This window comes from Mastomys coucha, unplaced genomic scaffold (assembly GCF_008632895.1).
Source record: "Mastomys coucha isolate ucsf_1 unplaced genomic scaffold, UCSF_Mcou_1 pScaffold12, whole genome shotgun sequence".
Taxonomy (NCBI): domain Eukaryota; kingdom Metazoa; phylum Chordata; class Mammalia; order Rodentia; family Muridae; genus Mastomys; species Mastomys coucha.
Window position 1 is genome coordinate 10,226,022 of NW_022196894.1, and position 15,474 is coordinate 10,241,495.

At 44.0% G+C, this 15,474-nt stretch overlaps 1 protein-coding gene across 5 annotated transcripts in view; it reads right to left on the bottom strand.

Annotated features, from left to right (window-relative positions):
• Nucleotides 1–628: 628 nt before the first annotated feature.
• The window catches only part of Parn (poly(A)-specific ribonuclease), a 138,439-nt gene continuing 123,593 nt past the window's right edge, over nt 629–15,474 (bottom strand). For 4 of the 5 annotated variants that reach the window (XM_031363092.1, XM_031363090.1, XM_031363089.1 and 1 more), the window contains exons 23-24: nt 3,233–3,426; nt 629–1,563 (exon numbers count right to left, since the gene is read on the bottom strand). In XM_031363092.1, coding sequence (XP_031218952.1) covers nt 1,511–1,563; nt 3,233–3,426 — 247 coding nt within the window. In that variant the 3' untranslated portion in view covers nt 629–1,510. Of the gene's footprint in view, nt 1,564–3,232; nt 3,427–13,010; nt 14,381–15,474 lie in introns of those variants that run through there. The other variant, XM_031363094.1, reaches the window with a different exon arrangement.

Consider the following 15,474-nt stretch of genomic DNA (forward strand, 5'->3'; position numbering starts at 1 on the left):
ATGGTGTTTACTGAGTATATACATAGACATGCCAGTTTTCCCCTTTTCAAAAGATTTATTTATGCATGTATGTATGTGTACATGTATGTTGGTGCCCATTAAGGCCGGAAGGAGGAGACAGATTGCCTAGCTGGCCACGGGTGCTGGGACGTGAGCACTCAAACACTGAGCTACATGTCCAGTTTCCCTTTTTCTTTAAAAATTAGTATCAGACTGAGAGGTAGCTCAGTGCTGGACATGTGTAGGCAAAGCACTGGGCCCCATTTTCTACACTTAAAAACCAAACCAAACCAAAGACAGTCTTGGGCTCTTGCTGATCTCTAACCTTTAAGTCTGAAGACTTGGTGGAGCCAATGGCCCTGGCTTGTTCCCTCCATGTTTCTAGTTTCCACTTCTGTTGAGTTTACAAACTGAGCTGGGGTAACTGAAGCCTTAAAGAGGCTAGCCACTTCTTTCTACCAGGTCTGTTGTCACAAGACCCTGGGGAAAAGGAAAGGGTTAGGAGCTTTGTGAGTGAGGAAAAGTGTTTCACACATGGAGGTGTGCAATTCCATAATGGGAGCTTGAGGTGAGGACCAGCTAAAGGGGATATGCATCAATCACACCAAAGAAAAAATTAAAGGCGGAGTTCTAGGAAATTTTCTTTAATATCATCTTTTTGAAATTATTTTTCACTTTTATTTTCATGATATAAAAGTGTTACATGTCCAGAAGTATCTGCTGTGGAATATCCTGCAGGAGCATGTGATGCTTTGCCACTGAAACCTGTCTGAATGAGGGCTTGATGCATGCTGTAGGCCTGCCACTGTCACACACACACACACACACACACACACACACACACACACACACACCATGTACCCAGATACAGATACACAAAGACGTCTAGTAAAGATAGGAGAAGCTGCTGCACCATGAATGCAGCATTGTGCATAGGAACAGAAGAGCCAGCTTTTCACCCACACACCACCACACCCAGGGAAAGACTCCTATCTAAGGGAAAGTAACTTGAAATAACAAGCTCTCAAAGCCTGGGCATCTGTTGAGATGGCCCTGAGTTAGCACAGGAAGATCCCCATTGGAAAGACAAGTCTTCGAGCTGTCTCTAGGCAGCAATGGGAGGATGGCCAGGCACATTTCAGGCAGGAGAAGCTCAGCAGAAATCTCCCTTAGAACACCCCAGAGGTTGGCTCCCCTGGCATGGTTCACAGCTAACTTCCTCCCTGGTTGGGCTTGCCAACATTTATCAGGGCAGGCAGGTTTTCCAGGAGCAGGAAGTAATTAGTTAATAACATACACACTTGCAGAAGCCCTCAACCATGTCTGTGCCAAAGGTCAGTTTAGATTAAAAGGGACAATAGATACAGCCAAAAAAGTAAAAAGTAGCTTTTGCAGGAAATAAACTGTTCCAAAACTCTCCCATGCCACATCTGATTAAGTGTCTACAGTATGGCTTTCAAGCAGGTAGGCTGGGCTGTCACAGCAGGACTTTTGGTGTGCTCCATCTCCATTACCATGTGTCAGGGACTTCAAAGAGCACGGCAGGGCTATCTGAGACACTTCCTGTGGGTAAAGATTAAGGACATGGACAGTCACTAGAGGAACACTGCTGACTAGCACCACCAGCACCCTGTGTACAGCTTCTGTATACAGGCAGGTTCTGGACTTGGGGACAGAGCCAGCACAAGGGGAGAACACAGGATCTCCAGGAAGGCAGCACACTACTTGAGCAGCTTTGGCTGCCTTGGTTAGCTCACAGACCATCATGCTTCCTGCAGGCCACTGAACCCAGCAGAAGGGGCATACCAGTCTTCCTTTATCATCAAGGGCATTGAGCCTTAAATCATCCTGAGGGAGAAGGAGAGGAAGAGGGAGGGGGAAGGAGAAGGAGAAGGAGAGGGAGAAAAGGGGGGAAGCAGGAAGGGCTAGCAACCAGCCCTGTCACTATGCACATACAGGAAGACTCCATCATCTGCTTCTCCCTCCCTCCCTTCTGTGGGACAGGTTTTAGCGTAGCCCACTGGCCTCTTGTCCAGCCACACTTGCTTCTTGAAAACCATGCTTGCTGAGCTGGGGAGCACATCACATACTGGTAAGTACGCTCCATGGGAGCTGATAACTAATGTTGAGTAGCTTCATCATGTGCCTTGTTTCTGATTTAGAACAGCTGCAGAAATTTTCCTTTGTAAAGAATCTTCCAAGTCCTGGAGTTTGGATAAACCTCCACTGTAAAGCAGAGAAGTGCAGAGGCTTTGGAGCTAGGTGGTCCTATGCACATGAGCTCTGGGCTCAGACTGCTCAAGGGCAAACTCCATAAACCTGTTTCCTCTCTATCACTGGACAACAGCAGCCTTGCTGCATGTTTGTAAAGCCTGGCAAAATCCATAGTGGGTTCTAAGGGGCAAGTGCCTCCCGACACAGCAGGTCACAACAGAAATCCAACAATTTCTCCTGCTATTTCTCCTGCAACTTAGATACTTTTGTCACATGCAAATGCACTTGGTATTTAACTCCTAGTGTATCGTAGCAAAAGGTTTTGGTAAGCATTTGACACCATTTTGTGTGGCACCTGAGGTCTCTTTGGGAGAGGTATTTAGGCCGTTTTCATAATGCCTCTCTCTCTGCCATGTTATCAAGGTGTTGTGTGATTATTTCAGGTAGCCTCAGTGTTTAGGACACGTTTAGATTTACACAGAAGCAACTCCTTGTGTTAAATTTCAGCAACACTCTGGCTTTTTATAGAACAGGGCTTCTTCTATCATTGTAAATTAAAATGCATCATTCCTTGTATTTAAAGACTCATTTCTGAATACTCAGCCTTCAGCTTGTGGTGCTACTTAGAAGGCTGTGGCGCCTTTAGGGTGGAATCTGGCTGCCAGAATCAGGTCTTTGAGGGTTAAACTCACCCTGATTCTGGTCTGGGTTGGCTCCTCCACTTCCTATCTTCTAATGCCAAGTGTCTCCTGCTCTAGCCACACAGACTGAAGCATGTACACCTTCATGCTGAAACCCCTGAGAAACCATGAGCCCAAACCAACCCGTCTTCCCTTAAGCTGTTTGCCAAGTAACCCATCCCAGCAAAGAAAGAGCTTTTCCCACACTATTCCTCAATATATCAGGCCCCATGGCTACCACACGAGGGTTGCCTTCAAGTGAAGCCCTGTTACCATTTTGCTCCTAAACTATGAGCCTCCTGAGGCCTGAGGTAGTCCGTGATCGAGTCAATACCAACCTGCCAAGGAAAGCTCCTTCTTCATTCTTTTTAACTTTTTGGCCTTTTTCCTTCCCTCTGGGAGGTGGTCTGCACAGGAATCTGTCTGTTCAAGCTCGGATCCAGATGTCTCCTCAGATTCTCTGTCCTCCAAGCCAGCTTCCCTTGGGTCAGGACTCAGACCTCTTTTTCCAACTATGCCAGTTGCTGTGAAGCTGAATGAACAAGTGAGCTGAATGTGGGGCTGGGAGCAGGAAAAATGCCTCAGTGATCAAAGATCCTGTCACCACGTCACTGGTAGGCAGCCTGAATGGAGACTCAGCATTCACCTGGGACAAACTGGTCAGAGGCTGGCTCCACAGGAGAGCAACAGCACCTTCAGGGCTGCTGACGGAGGCAGAGCAGCACAGAGAAACAGTTGACCCAGCCGCTCTTGCACAACTCAGAACTAAAACAGTTACAGAGCACACCTGTGTAATTCATGTCTCTTCCAAAATAGCGAGGTCTTAAGTTTATAATGAAACCTGCTTTTGTTTTTAGGTATTTATAGGATTTGACATATTGAATTAAACTGGATTATAGGTCTGATTTTTCCTTAAAAAAAAATACATTTCCTGAAAAGAAACTTGATGAAGACTAGTCCATGTGGCTAACAAGTCCTGTCCCCCCAAAGTGGGTCTGGTAAATAGGGTTTTTTCTAAATGATGGAAAGCATTAAAAAACAGAGACAATGCCGGGCGCACGCCTTTAATCCCAGCACTTGGGAGGCATAGGCAGGCGGATTTCTGAGTTCAAGGCCAGCCTGGTCTACAGAGTGAGTTCCAGGACAGCCAGGGCTACACAGAGAAACCCTGTCTCGAAAAACCAAAAAAAAAAAACCAGAGACAAAACTCAAAGCAATCCACTTAAGTCAAGCAGAGTGAGCAGAGAGAAAAGAAAGCTGACCTCATTCCTATCAGCCACTGACAGATACCCAAGTCAAAACTCTGGCTGGTCAGGCTGCTCCCCCAGGATCTTTTGCACTTGCCAGGCACTGGACACAGTCCCCCTGTGTGAAGAGCAGTCACTCCAGCACTGGCTCCTGCTTCACCTCTGCTACACAGAGGCTTTGCTTTGTTTTTATTTTGTAGCATTCTGCCACGGAGGTGGGGGCACCTAACCAAATGACATACATGCATGAGAAAAGGGTCTACCTTCTGAGAATTCAGAAGATACACCTCCAACAATGCAAAAAATGTCTGTGTGTCATTCATTACTGTGTCATCTATAACTGCAGAAAGCAACTGATTGTTCAAGTATAGAAAACTGAATGGAGACACTATGAAACAACATCTAAACAATGTGCACAGAGTGTCAAGAAAAGATTGAAATAAAAGAAGAAGCAGAAATGTGTATGCAGTGATTTGGGTAGTGTGTGAAGAGAGCATGAGACCCCGCTGACCCCGCTCTCCTCAGGCCATGTGTTGTGACAGAGACTTGGAAAGCCTGAGTAGTCAGTAGCAGCGAGTGTGCAGGGTCCCAGTTGGCTAATCTCATCCTTTCTACTTCTCTCCAGTCTCTGTTCCTTTACAAATGGATTCCTTCTAATGTCAAAGTTCTCACAAATTGGAAATGTGAGCGAGGTACTCCCAGCTCAAGGCTGTCTTTGGTTCTCCACTATAAACCTCAACAGAACCTACTTGCACAGCCTCCAGGATCTCATGTTCTCCTTCCATGGCTCAGGTATAGGCTTACCTATGCATCCCACGAAACATCATGTCCACAGTCCAAGGACATTCTGCATTTCCTATTTCAATGTGCCAGCTCTTGCAAAGTGCCTGCTGCCCTGGTCCTTCCTACTTAAACACTGCAGTCATAGGTTCTGCTAGTGCCCCTTATACCCCATGCCACATGCTGTGCCTGACTTTCTCAAATGACATTCCTTTTTACTTAGACTAAACAGAAACTGGGAACAGAAAAAGCACCCATTAGCAGAGAAACTGCCAAATACTTGGGGGTGTCTTTACTGTGAGGCACACCTGAGCACTCGCAAGAGAGGAATGATACGTTCAAGGAAGTGAATCACAAAAATGTTCCAAGCAGATATAAGTGCGGGAACTTCATTTTGATATTTATATGAAACTCTACAAGAGATAAAACCAAATATGTGAAGAAAACAGTTCTCAAGGGATGATGGGGATGGGAGAGGCAGGTCTGGTGGAACTTGGGGCTGGCCTGAACTATATGTACACTGAGTTCAGCAATAGCCTGGGTAATAACACACAGAAACTCTGTCTCAAAAACCAACAAAAACAAGGACCTTTTGCGTACCAATTCAATATAGTACTTGGAGTCTTAGCTGCAGCAGAGCTCAAAGTATCGATTTTCAGATGCTATGATACAATACACAAGTGACCCTAAAACATCCACCAGGAACTTCTACAGTTGATAAATGCTGTCAGCAAAGCAGTTACCTACAAAATCAACTCAAAATTATTAGCCCTCCTATATATAACAGACAGACTGAGAAAGAAATCAGATAAAGAATACATTTCATAATAGCCTCAAATAATGCCATTACTATTCTGGAGTAACTCTATCCAAGCAAGTGAAAGCACTTATATGTTAAACATCTTTAAGACACTAAAACAAAACAAAACAAAACAAAACAAAAACCCTAAAGCTTTTAGAAGATGGAAAGAGCCCATGCTCTAGAAACAGTAAAATTAATACAGTAAAAATCAGCACCCTGCTGGGAGGGAATGTGCTCACCTTTAATGCCTGCCCTTGGGAGGCAGAGGGAGGGAATGTGCTCACCTTTAATGCCTGCCCTTGGGAGGCAGAGGCAGGTGGATCACTGAGTTAGAGGCCAGCCTGTCCTACAAAATGAGTTCCAGGACAACCAGGGTTACAAAGGGAAAACAAACAAACAAACAAAAAAGTTATCCTACCAAAAGTAGTCTTATAGATTCAATGGAATCCCCATCAAAATTCCAACACAATTCTTCCATAAATTTTGAAAGAGCAATTTTCAGCTTTATATAAACACACACACATTACATGATAACTAAAACAATCCTGACTAGTAAAAGAACTACTAGAGTTATTATCATCCCCAACCTCTAACTGTTCTTTAGAATTATTATAATAAGAACAGCATAATACTGGCACAAAAATACATGCTGATCAACAGATTCAAACTGAAGACCCAGTCATAGATCCACACATAGTGGACACCTGATTTTAAAGAGTCAGAAATAATACACACTGTAAGAAAGACGGTATCTTCAACAAATGATACTGGTCAAACTGGATGGCTGCATGTAGAGGAATGCAAATATGGAGGGTGGCTGGAATGGGAGGAGAGAGAAGGGGAACAGGAAGAGAAGGAATGTGGAGGAGACAGCTAACATTAAGGACCATACAGAAACATGACACAGTGAAAGCTTCCTAAAATATATGTATATATGAAGGTGACTAAATAATAAGCTAGATAGGGCCCCAACTGGACATCTATTGTCCTAAATGAAGCTGCCAGTACCAGGAATCAGTTACATCTAATTGAGCTGTTGGTCAGAGGGTTTCACGGGAACCCTAAAACAACCAAGCTGTTGCCAAGACAGTAAGTTGCTCTCCACAAACTGACAGCAAGGCCCCATGGCTGAAGACAACTCCTATACAACTCATTAAACATAGAGAAGGCAAGCTGGTGCCTACATATAATACAGCCTTCACCCCTACGGCTGTAGAGGTGTCTTTGATACAGGAAGGTACTCTGTAGGCTACCAAAGGAGGAACATAAACACCCACCAAATACAAAACAAACTGACCTATAATGGTGTGCTGTCTGCAAGAAATGCTAGTGTAATGCTATTTATAAGGTAATTACAAGGTAAACAACCAATGCCTAATTTGACTTAAGACCCACTCCACTTGCAAATGAAAATTTAGTTTCCTCCAAGGGAGTCACACTAGAGAAATAAAGTACTCTTCAGGGTAGGCTGCATGCCCAGCAGTATGAACTCAACGGTATCTTTGGAAGTCCCTTTTCTCATAATGCATAGTCAAGCCCCACCCCAATTTTGTCTTATTTTTCAACTTTATTTATATGATTTTTTTTCTTTAATCCTACAGGTCCATTGTGTATATATTATGGCCTCCAGTTTAGTGTTTTATGGGCTGTCTCTGTGTATGAATGAGTAGGTCTCTGTGCCTGTAACTGTTTCTTGTATCTTTTCTTGGGCTCTTTATTTTGTTTGTTTTGTCCTATTCCAATGTGTTAGTTTTTATCTAATTTGGTATTATCCCTTAGAAGCTGGTTTGTTTTCTAATTAGACAGAAAGGAAGTGAATCTAGGTGAGAGAGGAGGTGGGAAGGAAATGGGAGGAGTAGAGGGAGGGGAAACCATAATCAGGATGTATTACATGAGAAGAAAAATCTATTTAAATAAAAACCAAACTAGATAAGGAAGAAGAATGATGCCCTCAGAGATTTTCCTTACCCTTTGCTTCTCTGTACTAGGTCTACCTCCCTGCAATCCGCCCAGAGTTCTCAGCCTGTCTTTCTAGATGTTCCATGAATGAAATCACAATTCTTGGTGTATGGTTCTGGTGTTTTGAAAATGGTCCCATGGGGCCTTCATTAAGTGCTTCCAAGAGTGGCCAGTGGCAGCATGTCACGCTGCAGCTGCATCACCATTTGTTGACACTACTGCTTAATGTCTAAAGATTATAAGCAGTGCTGCTATAGGTGTTAATGTAAAAGTGTTGCTGTGAATATGTTCTAGAAAAAATATCCAGAGGCAGGATTCCAAAGGGACAGAATAGCCCCAGCTCAGGATTCCAGCATCACTGTCCAGGAAGCTGCCACAGCATCTGCTGCCTCTCACAGAGATCCACCCGTCTCAACCTCCTAAGTGCTGGCGTTAGAGTTGAGCACCACTGTGCCCAGCTCATAGGCTGGCATTAAAGTTGAACACCACCGTGCCCAGCTCATAGTATTATAGTCTGACAGAGTATTGAAACATAGTTTTGTCACAATGTGATAATAACATTATTCATTTGTATATTGTTGTATCTTATGAATTGGCCCCTTCTATACTTTATAAAACCCTGTCACAGAGCAGTGACTCCTTTTACTTCAACATAGAAAAGATTAGCTGATGAAGACCAGGAAAGACAGCTGCTTTAATCAGAACTCCTGAATGAAGAAGAAACATTGAACATTCAACTACCTGAAGCTCAATTGAGAACATCTAGAGCAAGAATGAAATCTACCTCTGACCTGCTGAAAAGGATTTGCCAATCAGGCCAGCAATAAAACCACAGCCACAGGAGGAAAATGAAAACAACATACCCAAAGAAAGACATTTCAAACAATTTAAAACCTCAGAAAGGCTGGGATATGTAGCTCTGTGGAAGAACATCTTAGTAAATGCATTCCCGGAGCTCAAACCCCCAGGGGGAAAAAAATCAGGATTTTAAGTATGACCAATTGATAACACCCATCTGTCTGTGGAGAGAGGCTTGCACCTGCCTGGACAGAGACTATGCCAGGCAGCAGAGGACTAATGTCAGCTATAAATAACCTTGAAGAGGAAAAGCAAGAAGTGTGCCAAAGAATATGCCTAGAGAGGGTGATCTGCATGAGTGATTTTTGAAAGACAAGTTTGCCTGAGAACCCTAACATCTCTAGATATAGTAGGCTTCAGGTTCCTGAAAGAAGATGGCATGAACTGAAGTCTCTTCTGGAGTCTGCACCTCTCTCTAGTGAGAGAGTAGCCAGCAGCAGCCAGTCAGGCTTAGTGTCTGAGACCATGATCCTTCTGTTGAAGCCTCAGATGCAGGACACCGGGCAGTGTGGAGTGTGTCAGGTCATAGCCAATCTGCACAGTGCCAGACAGGAACAGTCATTTATTTACCTTAAAGATGAAATTGATTACCTTTAATTCCAGCACTCAGGAGGCAGAGGCAAGTAGATCTCTGAGTTAAAGGCCAGCCTGGTCTACAGAACAAGTCCCAGGAAGGCCAGAGTCCCAGGTTTACAGAGAAACCCTGTCTCAAAAAACCAAAATCCATCCATCCATCCATCCATCCATCCATCCATCCATCCATCCATCCATCCACCCATCTTGGCCTAGATTAAGGTTATCAAGACTTTCTTACACTTTTTCTAGCAGTTTTATAGTTTTCAGTTTTATGAACAGGTGTAGGCGATTAATTTCAACTTAAAGTTTATATACAACGGGAGGCAAGGGCACACCTTTGTATTTGCAAAAATTTATACAGACACAAAAATCAAGCCAGAGAGAAGTCAAGTAATCTCAGAGCAAAGACACATTTCAGAGAGCTTCTCACACTACACTTTGCACAGAAAAAACACCAGTAAGGCTGCCTTTATCAGCTGGTTAGATGGTTCAGTGATCAGGTGCTTGTCACTGCCACTGCCCGCCTGAGTGTTCTGTACTTGGAATCCACATGGAGGAAAGAAGGGTCGAATCCTGTAAGTTGTTGTCAGACCTCCACATACTTGACACAGTGCATGCACCCCACACACAAACTATTTAACTGATTGACTAAAAACTGTATCTGCCTCAACCCTCTCCTTGAGTTTCTCAGCCAGTTTTAGCTCACTTCTAACTAACAATGAATGAGTAATGAGAACATGTTTGAAGAGAGTCTCTGATTAGGGAGACTATACCCTAAGACGACCTTCACTCATACAAAGCCAAGAGAGGAAAGCAAGGCACCAATAAAACCCAGAGGTGGTCCTTACCTCACACCTAGCACTGGGAGGCTCCTCCCTCAGGACAGGAGGACATAACTGCTCAGAGGCTGGCCCGAAGACCCTGAGGGACATCGAACACCAAGGATGCCAAACCACTCATAGAAAATTCGGACCTATTGCATACAACTGACTCATACAATCCTGCATCCTTTAAATCATGTCTAGATTATTTATGACAGCTATGTGATAAATGCTATCTAAGTAGTTATTACACTGTACTGTTGGAAACAGTGACAAGAAACAAAAGGCGCATGCCTTTAATCCCAGCACTTGGGAGGCAGAGGCAGGTGGATTTCTGAGTTCGAGGCCAGCCTGGTCTACAGAGTGAGTTCCAGGACAGCCAGAGCTATACAGAGAAACCCTGTCTCGAAAATACCAAAAAAAAAAAAAAAAAAAAAAAAAAAAAAAAAAGAAAAAGAAAAAGAAAAAAGAAACAAAAGGCTATACAGATGCATTTATCTTCCCTGAAAATTCTAACAGCCATTTGGCTGAACCTGCAGACAATTCCTGAGAAGGCTCACCACGGTGACTCCCTCTCAAAGATGCAGAGTGTGGGACTGGGGAAAATAGTCCTTCATGATGGAGAAATCTGACAGCACCTCATCATGGAGCCTAAGGTGACCATCAATGGTGTAGTCACAGTGGCAGCCATACTGATAGTTTATCCAAGTGTCACAATACTGTCTGACAGACTTTTAGATGAGAGGTATTCTATAGAGCTCATGACTTGTGCTGCTCAAAACAGTAAAGGTGATGAAGGTCAAAGGAAGGAATATGCAGCAGTCTATATGACCCTGTGGAAGCACGGCACAAAGCTAAGTGTGTATCTTGAGAAGTTTTTTCCCAAACATACAGCTTAGGGTTTGGTGTGAGCAGAATTCCATGCCCTGTACTAGCCTCACTGTGGCTCTTTTAGTCTGTACACCAAGACTGGGTTACCAATCACATCACAGCTTCAAGGGCCTATCAACACAAAGATTCAATTCATGCTCAGAAAAGCACAGCTCCTTGTTTCTAGTGACAAAACCTTGCAACATTTAAAAAGGCTAAGTGGAAAGAGGAAATGGACAGAAAAAGGTAAAAGTGCAACAAAGACTCAACCTGATAACAGCAGTTACACACAAGTAGAGCTACAGATGGTAAGGCTGCCACGGAGGCCACTGCAAACACAGGCCAGAGGAGCTTGTACAAGCAACTGGGCATGGTGTGAGGGAAGACTCACCATCCAGTCAAAGTCCGAGGCATTTGTGTCAAATGTCGAAGGCCCCAGGGAGTGCAAAAGATCTGGAACAGTTCAAGGAGGCAGAGAAGGCACCAGAACTAAGCTGAAGATGTGAGGTCCAGGTGGAGAGGAGGGCTGGGGTGCGAGTGCTTGGAGGGCAGGTGGAGAGAGCAGGTGACTGCTGGCTTTCTGAGAAGTGTTTTATTTTTATTTTGGATAGAACAGAGAGGGACCTCTCATAAACCAACTCCTTTTCAAACTGAACATAATGAATACTGGTCATTTGGGTCTTCTAGTTTTTATTATAAAAAAATAAATCTTCCCTGGCTTTCAAAAACAATGTTTATATACTTCATTGAAAACATTTTTTAAAACCAGCTGGTGAGATGGCTCAGTAGGTAAGAGTACTTGCTACGCAAACCTGACAACCTGAGTTTGAGTCCCAGAACTCTTGACAGTGCCAGAAGACAACTGCCTCCTGAGAGTCATCATCAGGAGTCTACACAAGCTGAGGCGCATGCACATACCTCATGTAGATACATCACACATACACAACAAATAAAAATAACAATGAAAATATTTTAATAGAATGTCTCTTATTTAGGGTTTTACTATTGGGAAAAAACACCATGACCTAGGCAACTCTTATAAGGACAACATTTAATAGGGGCTGGCTTACTGTTTCAAAGGTCTAGTTCATTATCAGCATGACGTGAAGCATGGCAGTATCCATGTAGACACAGTGCTGGAGGAGCCAAGAGCTCTACAACTTCACTGAAAGGAAGCCAGGAGCAGACTCTCCCACATGGCTAGGAGGAGGTCTCAAAACCCACTACACTGTGACATACTTCTTCCAACAAAGTCACACATCCTAATAGTGCCACTTCCTGGGCCACACATATTCAAACCACCACATTCCACTTCCTGGTCCCCATAGGCTTGTTCAAACACACGAATCTATGGGGCCATACCTAAACATAGCATAATAAAAATACATTTAGTCCAACTTCCAATGTCCCCATAGTCCATAGCAATCTCAACAATGTTAAATGTCCAAAGTTCAAAGTCTCTTCTGAGATTTATCCAATCACTTAACTGTAATCCCCAAAGCAAGACAGGAAACCAGCTGAGCAAATTCCAAATTTTATACCTCCATGTCTGATGTCAAAGCAGTCTTCAGATCTCCAACTCCTTTTTCATCTTTGTTGACTGCAACAAACTTCTTTCTCCTGGGCTGGTTCTGTTGGCATTCAGTAACCACAACAGGGGAATGTTGGCATTTAGTCTAGGCTCTGGCCCACAGTTACCTGGCAACAGACAGGTGTGCCTGACTCACCATAAAAGGGGCTGCTTGCCCCCTCCTCTCCCTCTTGCTCTCTTGTCCTTGCTCCCTTACCATCTTCCCCCTCTCTCCCCATGCCCTGAATAAACTCTATTCTATAATATAGGTCTTGTGGCTTGTACCTTAGAGGGGGAAGGGATGCCTCAGCATGGCCCTGCTGAGGGAACCCTTTTCCCCTACACCATACTGTACCTCCAAATATATCCCTGCTTTCTTATCTTTTTATAAAACACAATAGGTTCTGCTTCCTGTTAAATGTCCTGCAGCTTTCCTTGGCAGGTATTCCATAGCTCTGGCATCTCTAACATCTGAGAGTCTCCAAGGCAACTTCAACTTCACAGCTTATTGTTCCAGTGTCTGGGATCCACACATGATCTTCTGTGCTCCTCCAAAGGGCTTGGGGCACTTCTCCAGCTCTGCCCTCTGTAGCACTCTAAGCTCTGTTTGACTCCACCCCACTGCTGCTGCTGTTCTTGATGGTAATTCCATGGTACTAGCATCTCCAATACACTGGGGTCTTCCATTGCAACTAGGTTTCACCAATAGCTTCTCATGGACTCTCTTCATGATGTCAACCTTCAGCTTCTTTGCATGACCCCTCAGTCCTGGGCTGTCAACTGCAACTGAGGCTATACCTTCACCAATGGCCTTCCCTGGTCTCTCCCAGTGCCAAGCCTTCAAGACCCCTTCATGCCTTCAAAACCAGTACCACTTGGGTGATTCTTACACATTGCCAAGTCCAGTTGTAGCAGATGGTACAACACTGGCTATCTCTGAAACACAGCTTCTTTGTGATCTCAGAAAACACTTCCCAGAAAATCTTCAGTGATGCTGGTCTCTTCTTAATCACTGCTAATTTCTTAGCTCCAGCTAACCAGCATCAGTTGTTCCAGTAACCCCTTCTACTCTTGACTCTAAAGTCAGAGCCACATGGCAGAAGCTGCCAAGTTCTGCTGCTTGCTGGGGCATGTTCCCTCTTATTCTATTATCAGCTTTCTGTTTTCTAACTCCTTCACTGCCTGAGCTTGGCTGTCCTGGAACTTGCTCTGTAGACTCATCTTGAACTCAGAGATCTGCATGGCTCTGTCTCCTGAATGCTGGGATTAAAGGCCTGAACAACCAGGCCTGGAAATAACCTTTTCTTCAGGCTGACCTTGAACTCAAGAGATTTACTTGCCTTTGTCACTTTGGATTAAAGGTGTGCACCATCATGCCTGGGCATGAGCTTTTCATGGTCATTATTCCTCAAGATCTGATCACAAGGGTGCCCTCCATTTCTGAATTTGTGTTCATTCCAGATTAAAAGTCCAAACTATTACTTGTTTATCTGCAAACACAAACAATAATCTTATCTTGGTGGGGTCTTGTCCTGAAACCACCATTCCCTTAATCTCGTTATCTCCTTGAACACAGGATTTAGCTCCATTTCAGTTCCTGGTGCTTCTTTATTATTACTTGAACATACATTTTGTAACTTTTCTTTTTAACCTTGCTATGCTTGATGAGAATGGTCTTTATGAGAGTAAACCAGAGGATAAAGTCTATGCTGGGCTTTTTCTGAAACTTCCATTGTCAATACAATTAATCAGATTCTCTTCACTTTAGACTTATATAGACTCTGCAGACAATTAATACAATTAATCTGATTCTCTTCACTTTAGACTTCATATAGATTCTGCAGATATGGGCAAATAGCAGCCACATTCTTCTGTATAGCCCAGGATGTCCTAGAACTTGCAGTAATTCTTCTGCCTCTGCCTCCCAAATACCAGGATTACAAATGTGTATTCCGTGTGCTGCTTCAAGGATTCCTGAATGGACCAAGGGTCACATCTCAGATCTAAGACAAACAACAAGCCTGGTGTTGGGCAACAGTCACTTCATTCCCATGTCTGCTCCCCTGATAAACCCAAACACCCTGGAGCTCCTGCTAGTTGTGGATGGACAGACAGAATTGTTGCTAAGCATCAACTACCAAGAGAAAGCTGCCAGAGAAATGTTAAGGATTTCTATATCTGGCAAACTGAAATCTCAGATTTACACATTTCATTAACAACATGTTTATCAAAATAGAAAAATAAGGCCAGGCACATATCATCTGGAAAATTCAAACTAGATATTAGTTTGTGTTTAGTTACCAGTCACGTAGAACAGCACTCTACTTCATATAACCAAAAGGTAATGAGGGCAATCTGTGTCAAAGGTCACCAACACTCATTATACAGTGATAAAAAGCCACGAGCACACTGAGATAAATGTGAATAACTGGACACTGACAAGGATCTTTAATTATAGTTAATCAAGTAAATAACATAAAAAAATTTGGCAAGAAAACACCAATTCTCAAATCACTGCTACTAGAAAACATAAAAGCATTCCAACGCATATCAAAAGTAACTCAAGGGCAAGATGTCAGACTTAGTCTCCTGTTCTGTAAAATAAACTCCCAAAGTAACTGGGACCAGTGGGACCAGGCACACAGGAACTCCGCCAGCCCAGTGGCTCTGGTTCCTTCCGGACCAGGCACATAGGAACTCCACCAGGTCAGTGGCTCAGGTTCCTTCCGGTCTCTCTGGGCTAGTGTCCTGAGGAGACCTTGGACGCAAGCTCTGCAGCCAATCCCACAACACCCAGAGGAAGCTCTTCTCCCAGGCACTCTGATGCATCCAGAATCAGAGATGGGGAGGACGGAACATCTGTCCCAACATCGGGAGAAACTGGGACCAGCGGAACCAGGCACACAGGATCTCCACCAGCCCAGTGCCGTTGGTTCCTTCCAGTCTCTCCGGGCTGGTGTCCTGAGCAGACCTTAGGCACAAGTTCCGCAGCCAGTCCCACAATACCCAGAGGAAGCCCCACTCCCAGATGCTCTAACAAGCCCAGGATCACAGGATCCCAGAGACAGCTTGACTCTGAGGAGTTCTGACACAACCA